Source organism: Geotrypetes seraphini, chromosome 11 (assembly GCF_902459505.1).
Source record: "Geotrypetes seraphini chromosome 11, aGeoSer1.1, whole genome shotgun sequence".
NCBI lineage: Eukaryota > Metazoa > Chordata > Amphibia > Gymnophiona > Dermophiidae > Geotrypetes > Geotrypetes seraphini.
Genome location: NC_047094.1, coordinates 24,034,706 through 24,048,500, shown reverse-complemented (window position 1 = coordinate 24,048,500; position 13,795 = coordinate 24,034,706). Strand labels below are relative to the sequence as shown.

The following is a 13,795-nucleotide window of genomic DNA, read 5'->3' as shown; positions in this document are numbered from 1 at the left end:
TATGTTCTTACGTGAGCCAAGTATAGGACAATTAAGCACTGTAACATCACTGATGAGGTTGGCTCTGAGGCAATGTGGAATGAGGCATTATGACATCACAATCTGAGATGCTGGAATGTTGCTACTCTTTGGGTTTTAGCCAGGTACTAGGGACCTGGATTGACCACCATGAAGATGGGCTACTGGGCTTTATGGACCATTGGTCTGACCCAGTAAGACTATTTTTATGTTCTTATGATATTTCTATTTAGGGGGGGTGTTAAAGTGTGATATTAATGTTAAAAGCCTACAAAAGTCTGGATCCTTCTTGAGCGATACATTTCGGGACCTTTTTACTAAGCTTCGATAGTTGCTAGACTGTTTCAATGCTAATTTGAAAAGTTTCTTATTCAAGAATGCCTTTGACTTATAAAATTTAAATAGTGGATTTTTCTGCCTTCTTTCTATTCTTTTTACAAATGGGTTTTCCATCCCTTCATGTTCTCTTTATTGTTCTGTCCTATAATTCAGTGGTTCCCAACCTTGTCCTGGAGGACCACCAGGCCAATCAGGTTTTCAGGCTAGCCCTAATGAATATGCATGGAGCAGATTTGCATGCCTATCATTCCATTATATGCAAATCTCTCATGCATAATCATTAGGGCTAGCCTGAAAACCCGATTGGCCTGGTGGTCCTCCAGGACAAGGTTGGGAACCACTGCTATAATTAATGTAGTTCCCCTCCTCTTTCCCTTTTTGTTCTTCAAGTACGTCCGTTGATTCATTTTAATTTTTTGTATGTCTCTTAGTTTTATTTTATGTAAAACCTTAATTTTAAAACCCTGTATACCGCTTAGAATTTCTGATAAGCAGATTAACAAATTTTAAATAAACTTGGGAACTTGGATGCTAAAGTGCACCTAACACAACTTAAAATGGCATACCGTATGTGATAAGTGCCAAATATGGGTGCACTAAATAATATTTTGAGGGAGGGCAGAGAGTGGGTGTTCCCGCACCAGTTAGCACAGCTACATTACAGCGTGATAACTGGTTAGTGCAGCAATAGCATATCAGCCCTTATCATCTACAAAATGGGTGACAGTAACTGCATATTTGCTAATATTTCTTCCTTAGCACCTCTCCAGACCGGCACAGATGAGTATGTGCACCCTGACCAGCAGGTGGAGACTGTGAAAAAAACTAACTGAGAATCCTGGCTATATACCAGCTGTGCAGGCCCTGAGCCAGCCAGTTGTTCTCAGTCTCCAGCAGGTGGTGGACATATCTGTGCAGTTCCAGTCAGATTCAAAATTAAAGCCCAATAGGGAAATTATTATTATTTTTTTGGTAACCCATATGAATCGCGACTTCCCTTTCTGTTCCAAATTGCACTGGACTGGGGTTGAGGCCCAATGGGGTCTCTCTAGCCCTGGGAGGTGTCAAACCTGGGTGACCAGGTCCCTTCCCCCACTTCCCTTAGGGAACGTTATTTGTACCTCGACTGCTTCTCGCCTGCTTGGCAGACAGTCAGTCTAGAGAACTGGTGAGGTTTGCTCTTTCCTATTTGAAATTAAATAAATGAATAAATAAAAGCCTGAGGAGGAAAGTTGTTTCCCATGGGAGTCTGATGGGGGTCTGTGTAAAGTTAAAAAAAGGAAAAAGTACCTTGCTGCCGCGATCAGACTGCGAACAGCTGAAAAAGTGTCCTGTTTGCTCCCACCATAGCGTAAATTATGTTATTTGAGGACCGGCTCCGGAGGGGACTCTATGGCAGTGGCAGAGTTGGTTTCTGGACAGTATGGAGGCCTGGTTTGGCGCAAACTGCGCAGAAGCAATAGCAGAACATGACTCCTCATCTAGGGTCTTATATACATGTAAACATTTAAAGCTTTGAAAAGTCAGCATAATTAACAAAAGACCAGGAAATCGATGTGTAGCATAGGAAAATGGGAATTCAGTATTTGTGTGAATTGCTAATTAAGCAAGATCATAGAGGAAATCAGGTATAGATATATATAACACACTTATAGAGGTATTAATCTGATTCCATCTTTCTTTCTTTGTGTCTCTTCTTTGTCTAAAATACTGAAGGTTTCCCGCTTAAAAAAGACTTGGGTTTCTAGTGTCCTTTGTCTGGATTGCTATACCCAGGGGGATATGTTTTTGAGCTAGTTAGCTTGGAGCATATCTGATTTCACATCTCATGGCTGGGTAAAGAAGGAAACCTTTCTTAAATATGCTCTGAAGAAGTATTGAATATAAATGAAATGTGGCGTGTGGCTGTGAGTGACTGTATGGGATCCCATGTTATGTGTGTGAATGTATGTTTAAACATGAGAATGAGTTTTGAAAATTTTATTTTTATATATTTTAAACCTGGAGAACTCCTGAGAAGTAACATCTGCAATTTGACCTCTTTGACCTTTAAGTTAGGCAATTCCAGGAGGCCTTTTGGCTGTTTTAAGGCTCGTTTAAGCCCATATTAGGAAATTCTCAGTAAGGGGGGTCTGGGTCTTTCTGTTCTTGTGTGTGTCAGTGAAAATTGAAGTTGTCAGATTTCTCCAAAGCACGAGTTCCTGACAGAGAGCTGGGTTTGGATTCAAACTTTTCCTCTAATGTGTTATATATTCAGAAATTGCTGTGTATAATTTGTAAAACTTTTCTTTGAGCTGGTAACTATGTTAAAAGGAATTTCTTTGTTCAGAAACCTAAGGACAGCCCCTGTTGGCTGATTGGTCGATGAGGAGTGATGTCATACTGGTCAGTGTGAAGGTATAAAGGAACGCACCAGTATAGACTCTATGAGACCATGTATTGCTTCAGGAGAGGTGCAGTTTTCACGCCTGGCAGGTCTCCATTGCATATATGCCTTTCGATGTGAGAATTTGCTGTTAATATTAATAAACAATATTGGACTGATAATATATGTGCAATTGTCATTATTCCTGAACACCTAAGGATGGGGTTAGCGCAGTACGCTGTTTAGTGGCAGCAGGCAGATTCACATGGGGAGGCCCCAATTGCCAGCATGGCTGCGATCTCAGAGTCTGCGGTTTTGGTGGGAACTTCTGCCACATCTGTTGCTGCAGCAGCCTGCAATCAACCGTCCTGTCTTTCCCTAGAGTTCCTCCTGAGTGGCTCTGCCGGTAATGATCAGAGACAGAAGGGTGCAGTTTGTGAGTTTTCCCCCTAACTTTATTTTGGAATGTACTCAGCTTTTTATATGCGCAAGCAGGGGAAGGAGGTTCCATCAGGGGACCTGCGGGGATCTTGGCCTTCTACATCACTACCCCCTCCTCCTCGCGCTCTGATTTCGGCCCCCAAGAGATTTAAGGTTGGATTGGGAGGAGGAGGATCCTTTGGTGTTTGGTTCCCTGTCTGCAGACTTGGGGGGACAGCTGGAGGACCCTTTGGATCTGCAAGATTCAGATAACTGGAGAGAGGAACTCTTAAGTGGGTGAGGATTCTTCAATGGTTTGTGTATTTCACAGGAATGAGTTGCAAGAACTAATTGATAAGGTGTCCTCAGTCTTAAAGTTTGAGGAAGGTCCTCCCGAGGCTCCTCGGACGGAGGCTCCTCTTTGATTAGAGGGATTAGGAAGTCCTTGCATTCTTTCCCTATGCATCAAGATATAAGAGAAATTATCCAGGCCCAGTGTAATTCTCCAGATGCTCCCTTTCACCTGGCTAAGTCGATGGCGCATTTGTGTCCTTTCTCCGAGCAGGATAGGAATTTGCTCTGGCCTCTGGTGGTCGACGCCTACGTTTTTAAAAAATGATGTTTTAATTGGTTTTAAACAACGCAACGCGGTCAATTACTTTGTTGATTAAAACCAATTAAAACGATAGGTGGCAGTAGGGCATCTACCACCACCTAACTTACAGTGCTGTTTAGAGAATTTGGGTTAAAATGTATTAAAAAAAAAAAAGCAATTTGTTTATACAGGACATTCTTCTAAAATTCCTTTCTAAAATGTGCCAAATAATGTGTCTGCAATTTAGTAATTTGCCTTTGAACGGTAGAATCGATAGATCACGATTACTAAGCTTTTAACCGATTACTAAGCTTTTAATAATCAGTTTCTCTTTGCTAGGTGCAAATAGCGGGAAACGGGCAGACGTACATCCGCGTGGCAAACTGCCAGACTGTGCGGATGAAAGAAGAAAAAGAAGTTCTGGAACATTTTGCAGGAGTCTTCACCATGATGAACCCCTTGACGTTTAAAGAAATCTTTCAGACCACGGTGCCGTACATGGTCGAAAGGATCTCCAAAAACTATGCCCTGCAGGTATCGAGACCTTTTGATTTTCTCCAGGTTTAGCAACACTGGGCGTGTGTAAATATAGGACTTCTGCATATATAGGGCAGCCATGTATCTAAGGCAGGGGTGTCAAAGTCCCTCCTCGAGGACCGCAATCCAGTCGGGTTTTCAGGATTTCCCCAATGAATATGCATGAGACCTATTTGAATGCACTGCTTTCATTGTATGCTAATAGAGCTCATGCATAGTCATTGGGGAAATCCTGAAAACCCGACTTGATTGCGGCCCTCAAGGAGAGACTTTGACACCCCTGATTCTAAGGCAACATGGGAATTATTTCTACATCTTACATATACGCATCAACAAACAGTTGAGTCTTTGTTTCTTGAAGTTAGCACATTCTGTGCCCAATCTCAATAAAACTCAATGCCGGGCCACAAGTTGCCCATCTTGTATTAAAGGATTTCTCCAACATGTGGCCCTGGGTTTAGGCAGAAGAGTAAATAAAGCACTTGTCTTATTGGACAACAAATAAGTAGTAACTGCTCAGTGCTATCTGCGCCCAGAAAAATCTCTTAAATCATTTAAATCACACTTGAAAGTCTACTATTTCAAACTGGCGTTTGACCCTAGTTCTTAACACTTCAGTTTAATTCTTCCTTTGCTTTCTTCTTCTCGCATTTTTTTTTCTCTATCTTATTTCTTCTTACCTCTTGATATTATAAACCTTTCCTGCCCTTGATTTGTAATTTTGTGTCTAGTATTGTTAATTGTACAGCATACATTTCCCTGTTGCGTTTATTTTATTGTTTTTTTTTAAAAATTATTATTTCCCTTTGATTTTTATATCTATTAACCACTTTGATTTGACTTTTTTTTATTAATAATGGCGATATATCAAATAAAACAAAGTAACAAAGTAAAGTTTAGGGAGCGCAATATCCAAAGCTTTTTCTCTAGGTAGAAAAGTGGGAGAGGCTCCTAAGATTGTCTATCCTGTTGGTAAAGTAAGTACACTTCCCCCTTCGTATTTGCGGTTTCCGTATCTACGGATTCGATTATTCGCGGTTTTAAACAAAAAAATGTTTTTTTTCATTTTTCGGGCTATTTTAAGCCCTGTAAGCCACCCCTTAAGCCTTACTTGGTGGTCTAGCGGGTTTTCGGGGCAGGAGCGATCTTCCCACGCTCCTGCCCCGTGCAGATCGCTCACAGGAAATGGCTGCCTTGAGCTCCCGTAGTCTCTCGAGCCATTTCCTGTGAGCGATCTGCACGGGGCAGGAGTGTGGGAAGATCGCTCACAGGAAATAGCTGGGGGGGAAGCTGGGGTTAGGGGCAGAACTGGCCCAAATATTATTTGTGGGCCAGCTCTGCCTCTAACCACTGCGAATACGGAGGAGAAAGTGTACACTGTTCGACATAATGCAACAGGCGGATGCATTATTTTCTCGCATGCAAAGCTAGTATCTGCTGGGTCTAGGCCCGCCAGATATTAATATTTACAAGAGTCAAATATATAGACCAAATCATGGAGAATAAAGGAAGCAACAAAAATCTTTAAGGAAAACAAGGCAAGATACATTATGCAAGGTTGTTGATAAGTGTAACTGTATGAAGTCCCCCCCCCCATGTCTTTTGCCATGTACACTGCCTTGAGTGAATTTTTCCAAAAAAAGGCAGTGACTAAATCCTAACAATAAAAATCAAACTCCAGCTTCTGCTCTGGGAACCAGAGACCATTGATAAATGTATGCATTATTGTCGAACTTGTAGATCTTAAGATTCTTGCTGCTTACCTCTGCTCCCAGCTGACAAAAGGGCCAACTGTCCCTACCAGTGTTCCCTCTGAGGCATTCAGACCACTTTTCAGCTAAATTTCATCTGGGGATATGCAACTGTCCATATAACTCACTATCCACCCAGCAAATAAATCACTGTATTCAAGTATAGCTATAATAAATACAATCTTTTCAATCAAACAAATATCAAAAACATTTTTTGTTGTGTGTAGAATCCTTAGAAGGCTCACTTTTCCTTTAAATAAAGTTCATATAAGGATAATATGGGCCAATTTCTTCAATGGATCCCTTTGTTTTTTTAATATATATACGTTATAGTGCAAACTTAGCAATATTTGCGCAAATTCAGCAGTAGTAAATGTTAAATATTGTGCAAACTCAGTGATGATAAATATATTTTCTTCCAAAAATTTGATAAAGCACTTATCTTAAGATAGACTACGGGAGCGCCTCCACCGACGTGCCATGTTTCAAATTTTTCTTCAGGGCCGAGGCTCCCAGCATGAGATTCGCAGGTAACTCTCATGTCGCGCTCCGTTGAATTCCATTCAGAGTACCTCTGAGGTACAGCATGCACTACCACACACGGTTCTTAATGTGGCCATGCATCATTCCTGAATCTGCTGAAGGAGAAGTGTAGGAGTCTAGGCCACTGGAAAGACTGCTCGGTGAAATCAAATGAAGCTGCAACCGCGTTTTTAAGTACGAGTCGTACTTAAGTTGGGTGTCTGTAGCTCGGGGACTGCCTGTAAATAAGATTTTTAAATGTGTATTTATAGAAAATAAAAGCCCCATGTTCTCTAAATGGCACCTTAATTTAGGCGCCAATAGGCATCTAAGTTAGGTGAAAAAATGCCCTTTAAAATGCTATTAAAAAAAATTTCAAGGCGCCTACTGACGCTTAAAAAAATAACAAAAAACGGAGCTGGAATCGCGCCTCTGGAGGTGCCACTGATGCCTGATCCCACTGTAGGCACGACTAACACCAGAAGTGGGATTAGGTGCCATTCACGTCAAAGGCGCCAGAAATGTAGGCCTTGAAAACTCTGACCTATATTTCTGATGCCTACCTTTGCTGCAAACGTGATATTCTAAATGGCACTGTCGCATGATTTTATTCTTTATTGAATCACAGCTCTTTTTTAAGCTATCAAGTTTATATATTAAAAGCAAACGCTTATCATTCACAGCAATATATTGATTCAGTTTCCAATAACGCTGAAACAATTCATGTGATTTCTTCAAAAATGGCGGAACAAATGTAAAAGTCAATAGCAGCGGTAATGGGTTGTGCAACTAGTGATTGACACATGATTGGCAGCCGCCAACGGCACCGTTTAAAGCAGCGGTCTCAAACACGCGGCCCGCGGGCCATATGCGGCCCCCCCAGGGACTATTTTGCGGCCCGCAATCTGTCCTCACCTAAAGCAGGGGTCCCCAATCTGCTTCCCTTCCCACTGCCCTTCCCCAAGCCACCACAATCGGGCAACAGGCTAGCGCCCGAGGTCTTAGCTCTCCCTGCATATCTTCCCCAGCTCGGAGCCGACCAATTCTCGCCACCCTACGTCAATTCTAACGTCGGGGAGGAAGTTCCGGGCAGCCAATCGCTGTCTGGCTGGTCCAGAAGTTCCTCCCCGACGTTAGATTTATAAACTATAAAGAGTTTTACCTCATGCAAAGTTGTCATTTCTTTAATAAGACATTAACTATTTTTTCTGTGGCCCTCCAAGTACCTACAAATCCAAAATGTGGCCCCACTAAGGGTTTGAGTTTGAGACCACTGGTTTAAAGAATCTGAGCTTTAAAGTGTAGTGTGACCTAAAGAGAAAAAAGTTTCGTTCTTTAGCACTCTCCAGACCAGTAGAGGTTAACTTTACGATTGGGTATATATCTAATCATGACCAGCAGGTGGAGACTGAAAACAAAACTTTGGGACAGTATATCCTAGCCCCTCCTCTCTATTTCCCTCAGTCTTCTTTCAGTCTCCAGCAGGTGTTGAGTGATCTGTACCCATCTCCCTTGGTAGGGCTGTTGGAATTTGTTTAGAGGTTTATTGTCCCTGTTTTTAGCCGGACGGAGCTTGGACGGACTCTGTTTGGGGGTTCGTCCGACCTCGGGGGTGTCAAACCCGGCGGGTCACGAGCGGGGTCCCTCCCCCCACTTCCTCCACCTCCCCATATTTTTTTAGAGGAGCCTCAGCAGTAAGCCTTGCCCCCTAAATCAAGCAAGGCATATTGCTTCGAGAGCCTGTGGAGTCTGTTCTGTAAAAAAAAAAAAAAAAAAAAAATCCTGAGGTAGTGCTGGTCTGGAGGGTTGTATCCCTTTAAGAAAACTGTATTTTACTGTATTTTTTCAACTAACCGGCACTTTTTTGCAGCTAGGTCGCGTATGGAGCAATGAGCACTTCTAAAGGGAAAAAGTGCTCATTGTGCTCCAGACGCGAGGCACTCGCGGCCGGCCTGTGCAAGCGGTGTTCAGGCCGGTGCGGTGGAGGAGCTCCGTCGGCAGCGGCTGCAGGCGCCCAGAGCTCCCCGCCGATGGTGCCTCGCGAGTCGGCAGGGAACGGTGGAGAAGCCCGGTCTTCTCCGTCCGCCCACGGAGGGATTCCCCGAGCCGCCGACGGTCGGGTTTTAGAGGATTCCCTCTCAGCTGATATTTTGACAGCTGATGCCGGCTTGCCTGTTTTAGCGGCTGAGACTATTCAGGTCTCTCAGCCGCTTCAGGCTGTGGAGGGAGCTGTTTTGGCGGGAAAGACGCCATCTTCTCTGTCTGGCCCCTCCATTTTGTCTTCCACCTCAGGTGACCTTCCCCCTGTTTTGTCTAAGCAGGGGCAGGTTTCTGCTGGGTCCCCTGCTGTGGCAGGGAGTCCCTTGGGACCCTCGGGGGGTTTTTCCCCTGATTTTTTCTTTTCATTATGCAAAGCCTATTTTCAGGCGGCTGGGGGTCCCGGTTGCGCCCAGGGGGTCTCGGGGGGTGGGGTTTCCTCCGCGCTCCCTGCGGCTTTGCCTCTCTCGTCTGACGTGACGTCCCCTCCGCCGCCTCTCTTGTCCAAGCGTCCGCGGGTGTCGTGGGACGAGGATTTGTGGTCGGAGGAACGTGTCGGTATGGAGGAGGACCTGGACCCTTCTGAGGAATTCCAGGACCCTCTGGAGGGGACGGAAGCTGGCGGCGGGTTGTCGGGTTTCCCGTTCTCCAGTGACGAGGCGTCCGTGGTGCGCCTTTTTCAGAGAGATGAGCTGCCTGACCTTATTCAACAGGTTTCTTCGGCTTTGCGTTTTGAGGACGCGCCGCCGGAGACTCCGCGTGTGGGGGACCCTCTGTTACGAGGGATCCGTTCCGTTTCCCGCTCTTTTCCTATGCATCAGGATATTCGGGATATTATTCTTGAGCAGTGGAAAACGCCGGAGACGCCGTTTCGGCTGGCGCGCAGCATGGCTCGCCTGTATCCCATTCCTGAAGGGGATCGGGCTACGTTAGCTTCGCCAGTCGTGGATGCGGTGGTCTCGGCTATTTCCAAGCGGCATACCGTGCCTGTTGAGGGCGGTTCTGCCTTGCGGGACTCTGAGGAGCGCAAATTGGAGACCATCCTTAAGCAAAATTTTCAAGTCTCTGCCTTTGGGGTCCAGGCGGCTATTTGTGGGGGACTGGTCGCTCGCGCCGTGTTTCGGTGGGCGGAGCGGGTCTTGGATCGAGAGTCTGACGACTGGTCTCTGGTGGATCAGGAGGTAGCAAAGATTGAGATGGCTGCCTCATTCCTCTCGGATGCTCTGTATGACTTGGTGCGGATCTCGGCTAAGTCCATGGCTTTTGGCGTGGCCGCAAGGCGTGTGTTGTGGCTGCGCGCTTGGGCGGCGGATGCTGCGTCCAAAGCTAAGCTTACTAAATTTCCCTTTCGGGGGTCGTTTTTATTTGGAGAGGACTTGGATAAGTTAATTCAGACTCTGTCGGACTCGAAAGTTCCCCGTTTGCCGGAGGACCGTGCCCGCCCGGCGTCTCGGGGGGGGTGCGGCCCGGGGGCGTTTGCGGGAATTTCGCAAGTATCGCCCTGGGCGTGGGGCTGCTTCTTTCCAGTCTCCGGGGTTTTCCCGGGGTCGGTTCTTCCAGCGCATGCAGCCCTTTCGGGGGGCCCGTCGGGGGGCAGGGAACCCCTCCGCCGGTTCCCCCGCTTCCCGTCCTGCACAATGACGCCTTGCCGGCGCCCCCCTTGGTTCCGGTGGGGGCCCGGCTGCGCGACTTTTTTCCCAAATGGGCCGAGATCACGTCCGATCAGTGGGTCCTGGAGGTGGTGCGGGACGGTTATGCCCTGGAGTTCGCCCGCTCTCTGCCGGATTTTTTCCTCGCTTCTCCGTGTCAGACTCCGGGGAAGAAGCAGGCTTTTCGCCAGACCCTTCAGCGCTTGCTAGATCTCAGGGCAGTAGTTCCGGTGCCCCCCCCGGAGTGGGGCACGGGCAGGTACTCCATTTACTTTGTGGTGCCCAAGAAGGAGGGGACTTTTCGGCCCATCCTCGATTTGAAAGGGGTCAACAGGGCTCTCAAGGTTCCCTCTTTCCGTATGGAAACGCTGCGGTCGGTCATTCTGGCGGTTCAGCCGGGGGAGTTTCTCACTTCTCTCGATCTGACGGAGGCCTACTTGCATGTTCCTATTCGGACCTCTCATCAGCGTTTCCTGCGCTTTGCGATCTTGGGTCGGCACTATCAGTTCTGTGCGCTTCCCTTTGGGCTGGCCACGGCTCCCCGGACGTTCACCAAGGTGATGGTGGTCGTCGCGGCAGCCTTGCGGTCGGAGGGCATTCTGGTACACCCCTACCTGGACGACTGGTTAATTCGGGCCAAGTCGTTGCAGGAAAGCTACCGGGTTACGGCTCGGGTGGTGGAGTTTCTCCGGTCGCTGGGCTGGGTGGTCAACCTTTCCAAGAGTCGGTTGGTTCCGGCTCAGCGTCTGGAGTACCTCGGGGTGCTGTTCGACACCTCCTTGGGGAAGGTCTTCCTCCCAGAGGCCCGGGTGAGCAAATTGCAGTCTCAGATTCGCCTGCTTTTGGCGTCCCGGTGTCCTCGGGCGCGAGATTTCCTCCAGGTCCTGGGGTCGATGGCGGCGTCCCTGGACGTGGTGAGGTGGGCGCGGGCCCACATGCGTCCTCTTCAGTATGCTCTGCTCCGGAGGTGGTCTCCCCAGAGGCACGGGATGGATGTTCCGGTTCCCCTGCGAGGCTTGGCGCGCTGCAGTCTGCGTTGGTGGCTCCGGACCCCTCACCTAGTTCAGGGGGTGGGTCTGGATCTTCCGCAGTGGACGGTGCTCCTTACGGATGCGAGTCTCCTGGGTTGGGGGGCCCAGTGTCTGGGTCACTCTGCTCAGGGAACCTGGTCCACGGAGGAGGCCTCCTGGTCGATCAACGTGTTGGAGACCAGGGCGGTCCGGCTGGCGCTGTTGGCTTTCCACTCCCTTTTGTTGGGCAAGTCGGTCAGAGTCCTGTCGGACAATGCCACGGCGGTGGCTTATGTCAATCGTCAGGGGGGCACCAAGAGCACTCTGGTGGCGCAGGAGGCGGCTCGGCTCATGGTTTGGGCGGAGTCGCATCTTCTGGACCTCTCGGCCTCTCACATTGCCGGGGTAGAAAACGTTCAGGCGGACTTCCTCAGTCGTCACTTCTTGGATCCGGGAGAGTGGTGTCTCGGCGCCGAGGCGTTTCAGTTGCTAGTGCGTGCTTGGGGGCAGCCCCTGATGGATCTGATGGCTACAAGTGGCAACGCCAAAGTACCCCGCTTCTTCAGTCGTCGCAGGGACGGTCTGGCCGAGGGTCTGGATGCTCTGGTCCAACCGTGGCCAACGGAGGGGCTGTTGTATGTGTTCCCTCCTTGGCCATTAGTAGGCAGAGTACTGCTTCGCATTGTTCGCCATCCGGGGCTGGTGGTCTTGGTGGCTCCGGATTGGCCTCGTCGTCCGTGGTATGCGGATCTGGTGAGGCATCTGGTGGCGGATCCTCTTCCTCTGCCTCTCGAGTGCGATCTTCTGACGCAGGGTCCCATTCCCATGTTCGACCCGTCTCCCTTTTGTCTTACGGCTTGGCTCTTGAAAGGGGCCGCCTGAGTAAGAAGGGATATTCCGACAAGGTGATCTCTACACTTTTGGGGTCCCGGAGGCTTTCTACCTCTCGGGCTTATGTACGGGTTTGGCGTCTTTTTGAGGAATGGTGCCGAGCGCGGGGAGTGGTCTCCTTTCGCGCTTCTCTGCCTAACATTCTAGAGTTTTTGCAGGATGGCCTGGATAGGGGCCTGGCCTGGTCTTCTCTTCGGGTTCATCTGGCGGCCCTGTCGGCTTTTCGGGGGCTGGTGACAGGTCAGCGTTTGTCAGCCATTCCTGATGTGATTCGCTTTCTTAGGGCGGCCAAGTTGCTCAGGCCTCCCATAAGGCCCTCGATTCCCTCTTGGGATCTCAATCTGGTTCTCTCTGTTCTAGTGCGCCCTCCTTTCGAGCCGTTGGATGGCTGTTCGTTGAAGGACCTTACGCTGAAGTCGGTCTTTTTGGTGGCCATTACTTCCGCTAGACGGGTGTCGGAGCTACAGGCTTTCTCTTGTAGGGCTCCCTTCCTGGAGTTTTCAAAGGAGCGGGTTGTTTTGCGGCCTGTTCCTTCCTTTCTGCCGAAGGTAGTTTCTCCTTTTCATGTCAATCAATCGGTGGTCCTCCCGGTCTTGGGTAGTCGGGAGGGTTCTTCTGAGCAACGACAGCTGCGCAAGTTGGATGTCGGTCGGGTCCTCCATGCTTATGTGCAGCGGACCCGGGATTTTCGGAGCTCCGATCATCTCTTTGTGCTTCTGGCGGGTCCTCGTCGGGGGGCTGGCGCTTCTAAGGCTACTATTGCGCGCTGGATCAAGGAGACGATCGCTTCCGCTTATCTTCTGAGTCAGAAGCCGGTTCCGGAGTTTCTCAAGGCTCATTCCACTAGGGGTCAGGCGGCTTCTTGGGCTGAGTCGTCGCTCGTGCCTCCGGTGGATATTTGTAAGGCTGCGGTTTGGTCCTCCTTGCATTCATTTGTTCGGCATTATCGGGTAGATGTTCAGGCGCGTCGGGACGCGGTGTTCGGTGAGCGTGTTCTGGTATCGGCCCTTCGGGGGTCCCGCCCGTGAGAGGGACTGCTTTGGTACGTCCCAATCGTAAAGTTAACCTCTACTGGTCTGGAGAGTGCTAAAGAAGGAGAAATTAGGTTCTTACCTGCTAATTTACTTTCTTTTAGCTTCTCCAGACCAGTAGAGGTCCCCACCCTGTCTGTTGTTGTTGTTGTTGGGGCTGTTGCGCGGGCAGTTTTTGGTTTTTGCTGCGGGTTCTAGTATTTTTCTAGGGCCGGGGAGAATTGAAGAACAGCGGCTGTGGCTCGGCTGGCTTAGCTGGCGAGCTGTGGGGACCTTCTTCCTTCGGGAATTTCTCCTCTGCATTTTCCAACAGCATTTTTTGGGTATGTTATTTGTTACTCCTTTCGGAGTATTGTTTTTTCTCTCTGTTGTTTCCAGTTCTTGGTTCTGCTTGGCTATTCGGCAGACTGAGGGAAATAGAGAGGAGGGGCTAGGATATACTGTCCCAAAGTTTTGTTTTCAGTCTCCACCTGCTGGTCATGATTAGATATATACCCAATCGTAAAGTTAACCTCTACTGGTCTGGAGAAGCTAAAAGAAAGTAAATTAGCAGGTAAGAACCTAATTTTTCCTTATTGTAATTAAATGAGGCAAGAACTGTAAGTATGTGCTGGGACACTTAGCACTGAG

The 13,795-nt window shown here is 48.4% G+C and overlaps 1 protein-coding gene across 6 annotated transcripts in view; it reads left to right on the top strand.

Annotated features, from left to right (window-relative positions):
- TRRAP (transformation/transcription domain associated protein) overlaps positions 1 to 13,795 on the top strand; it is a 359,951-nt gene that overhangs the window by 27,924 nt on the left and 318,232 nt on the right. For all 6 annotated transcript variants that reach the window (XM_033914195.1, XM_033914194.1, XM_033914196.1 and 3 more), the window contains one exon: positions 4,077 to 4,271. In XM_033914195.1, coding sequence (XP_033770086.1) covers positions 4,077 to 4,271 — 195 coding nt within the window. The remainder of the gene's footprint in view (positions 1 to 4,076; positions 4,272 to 13,795) is intronic.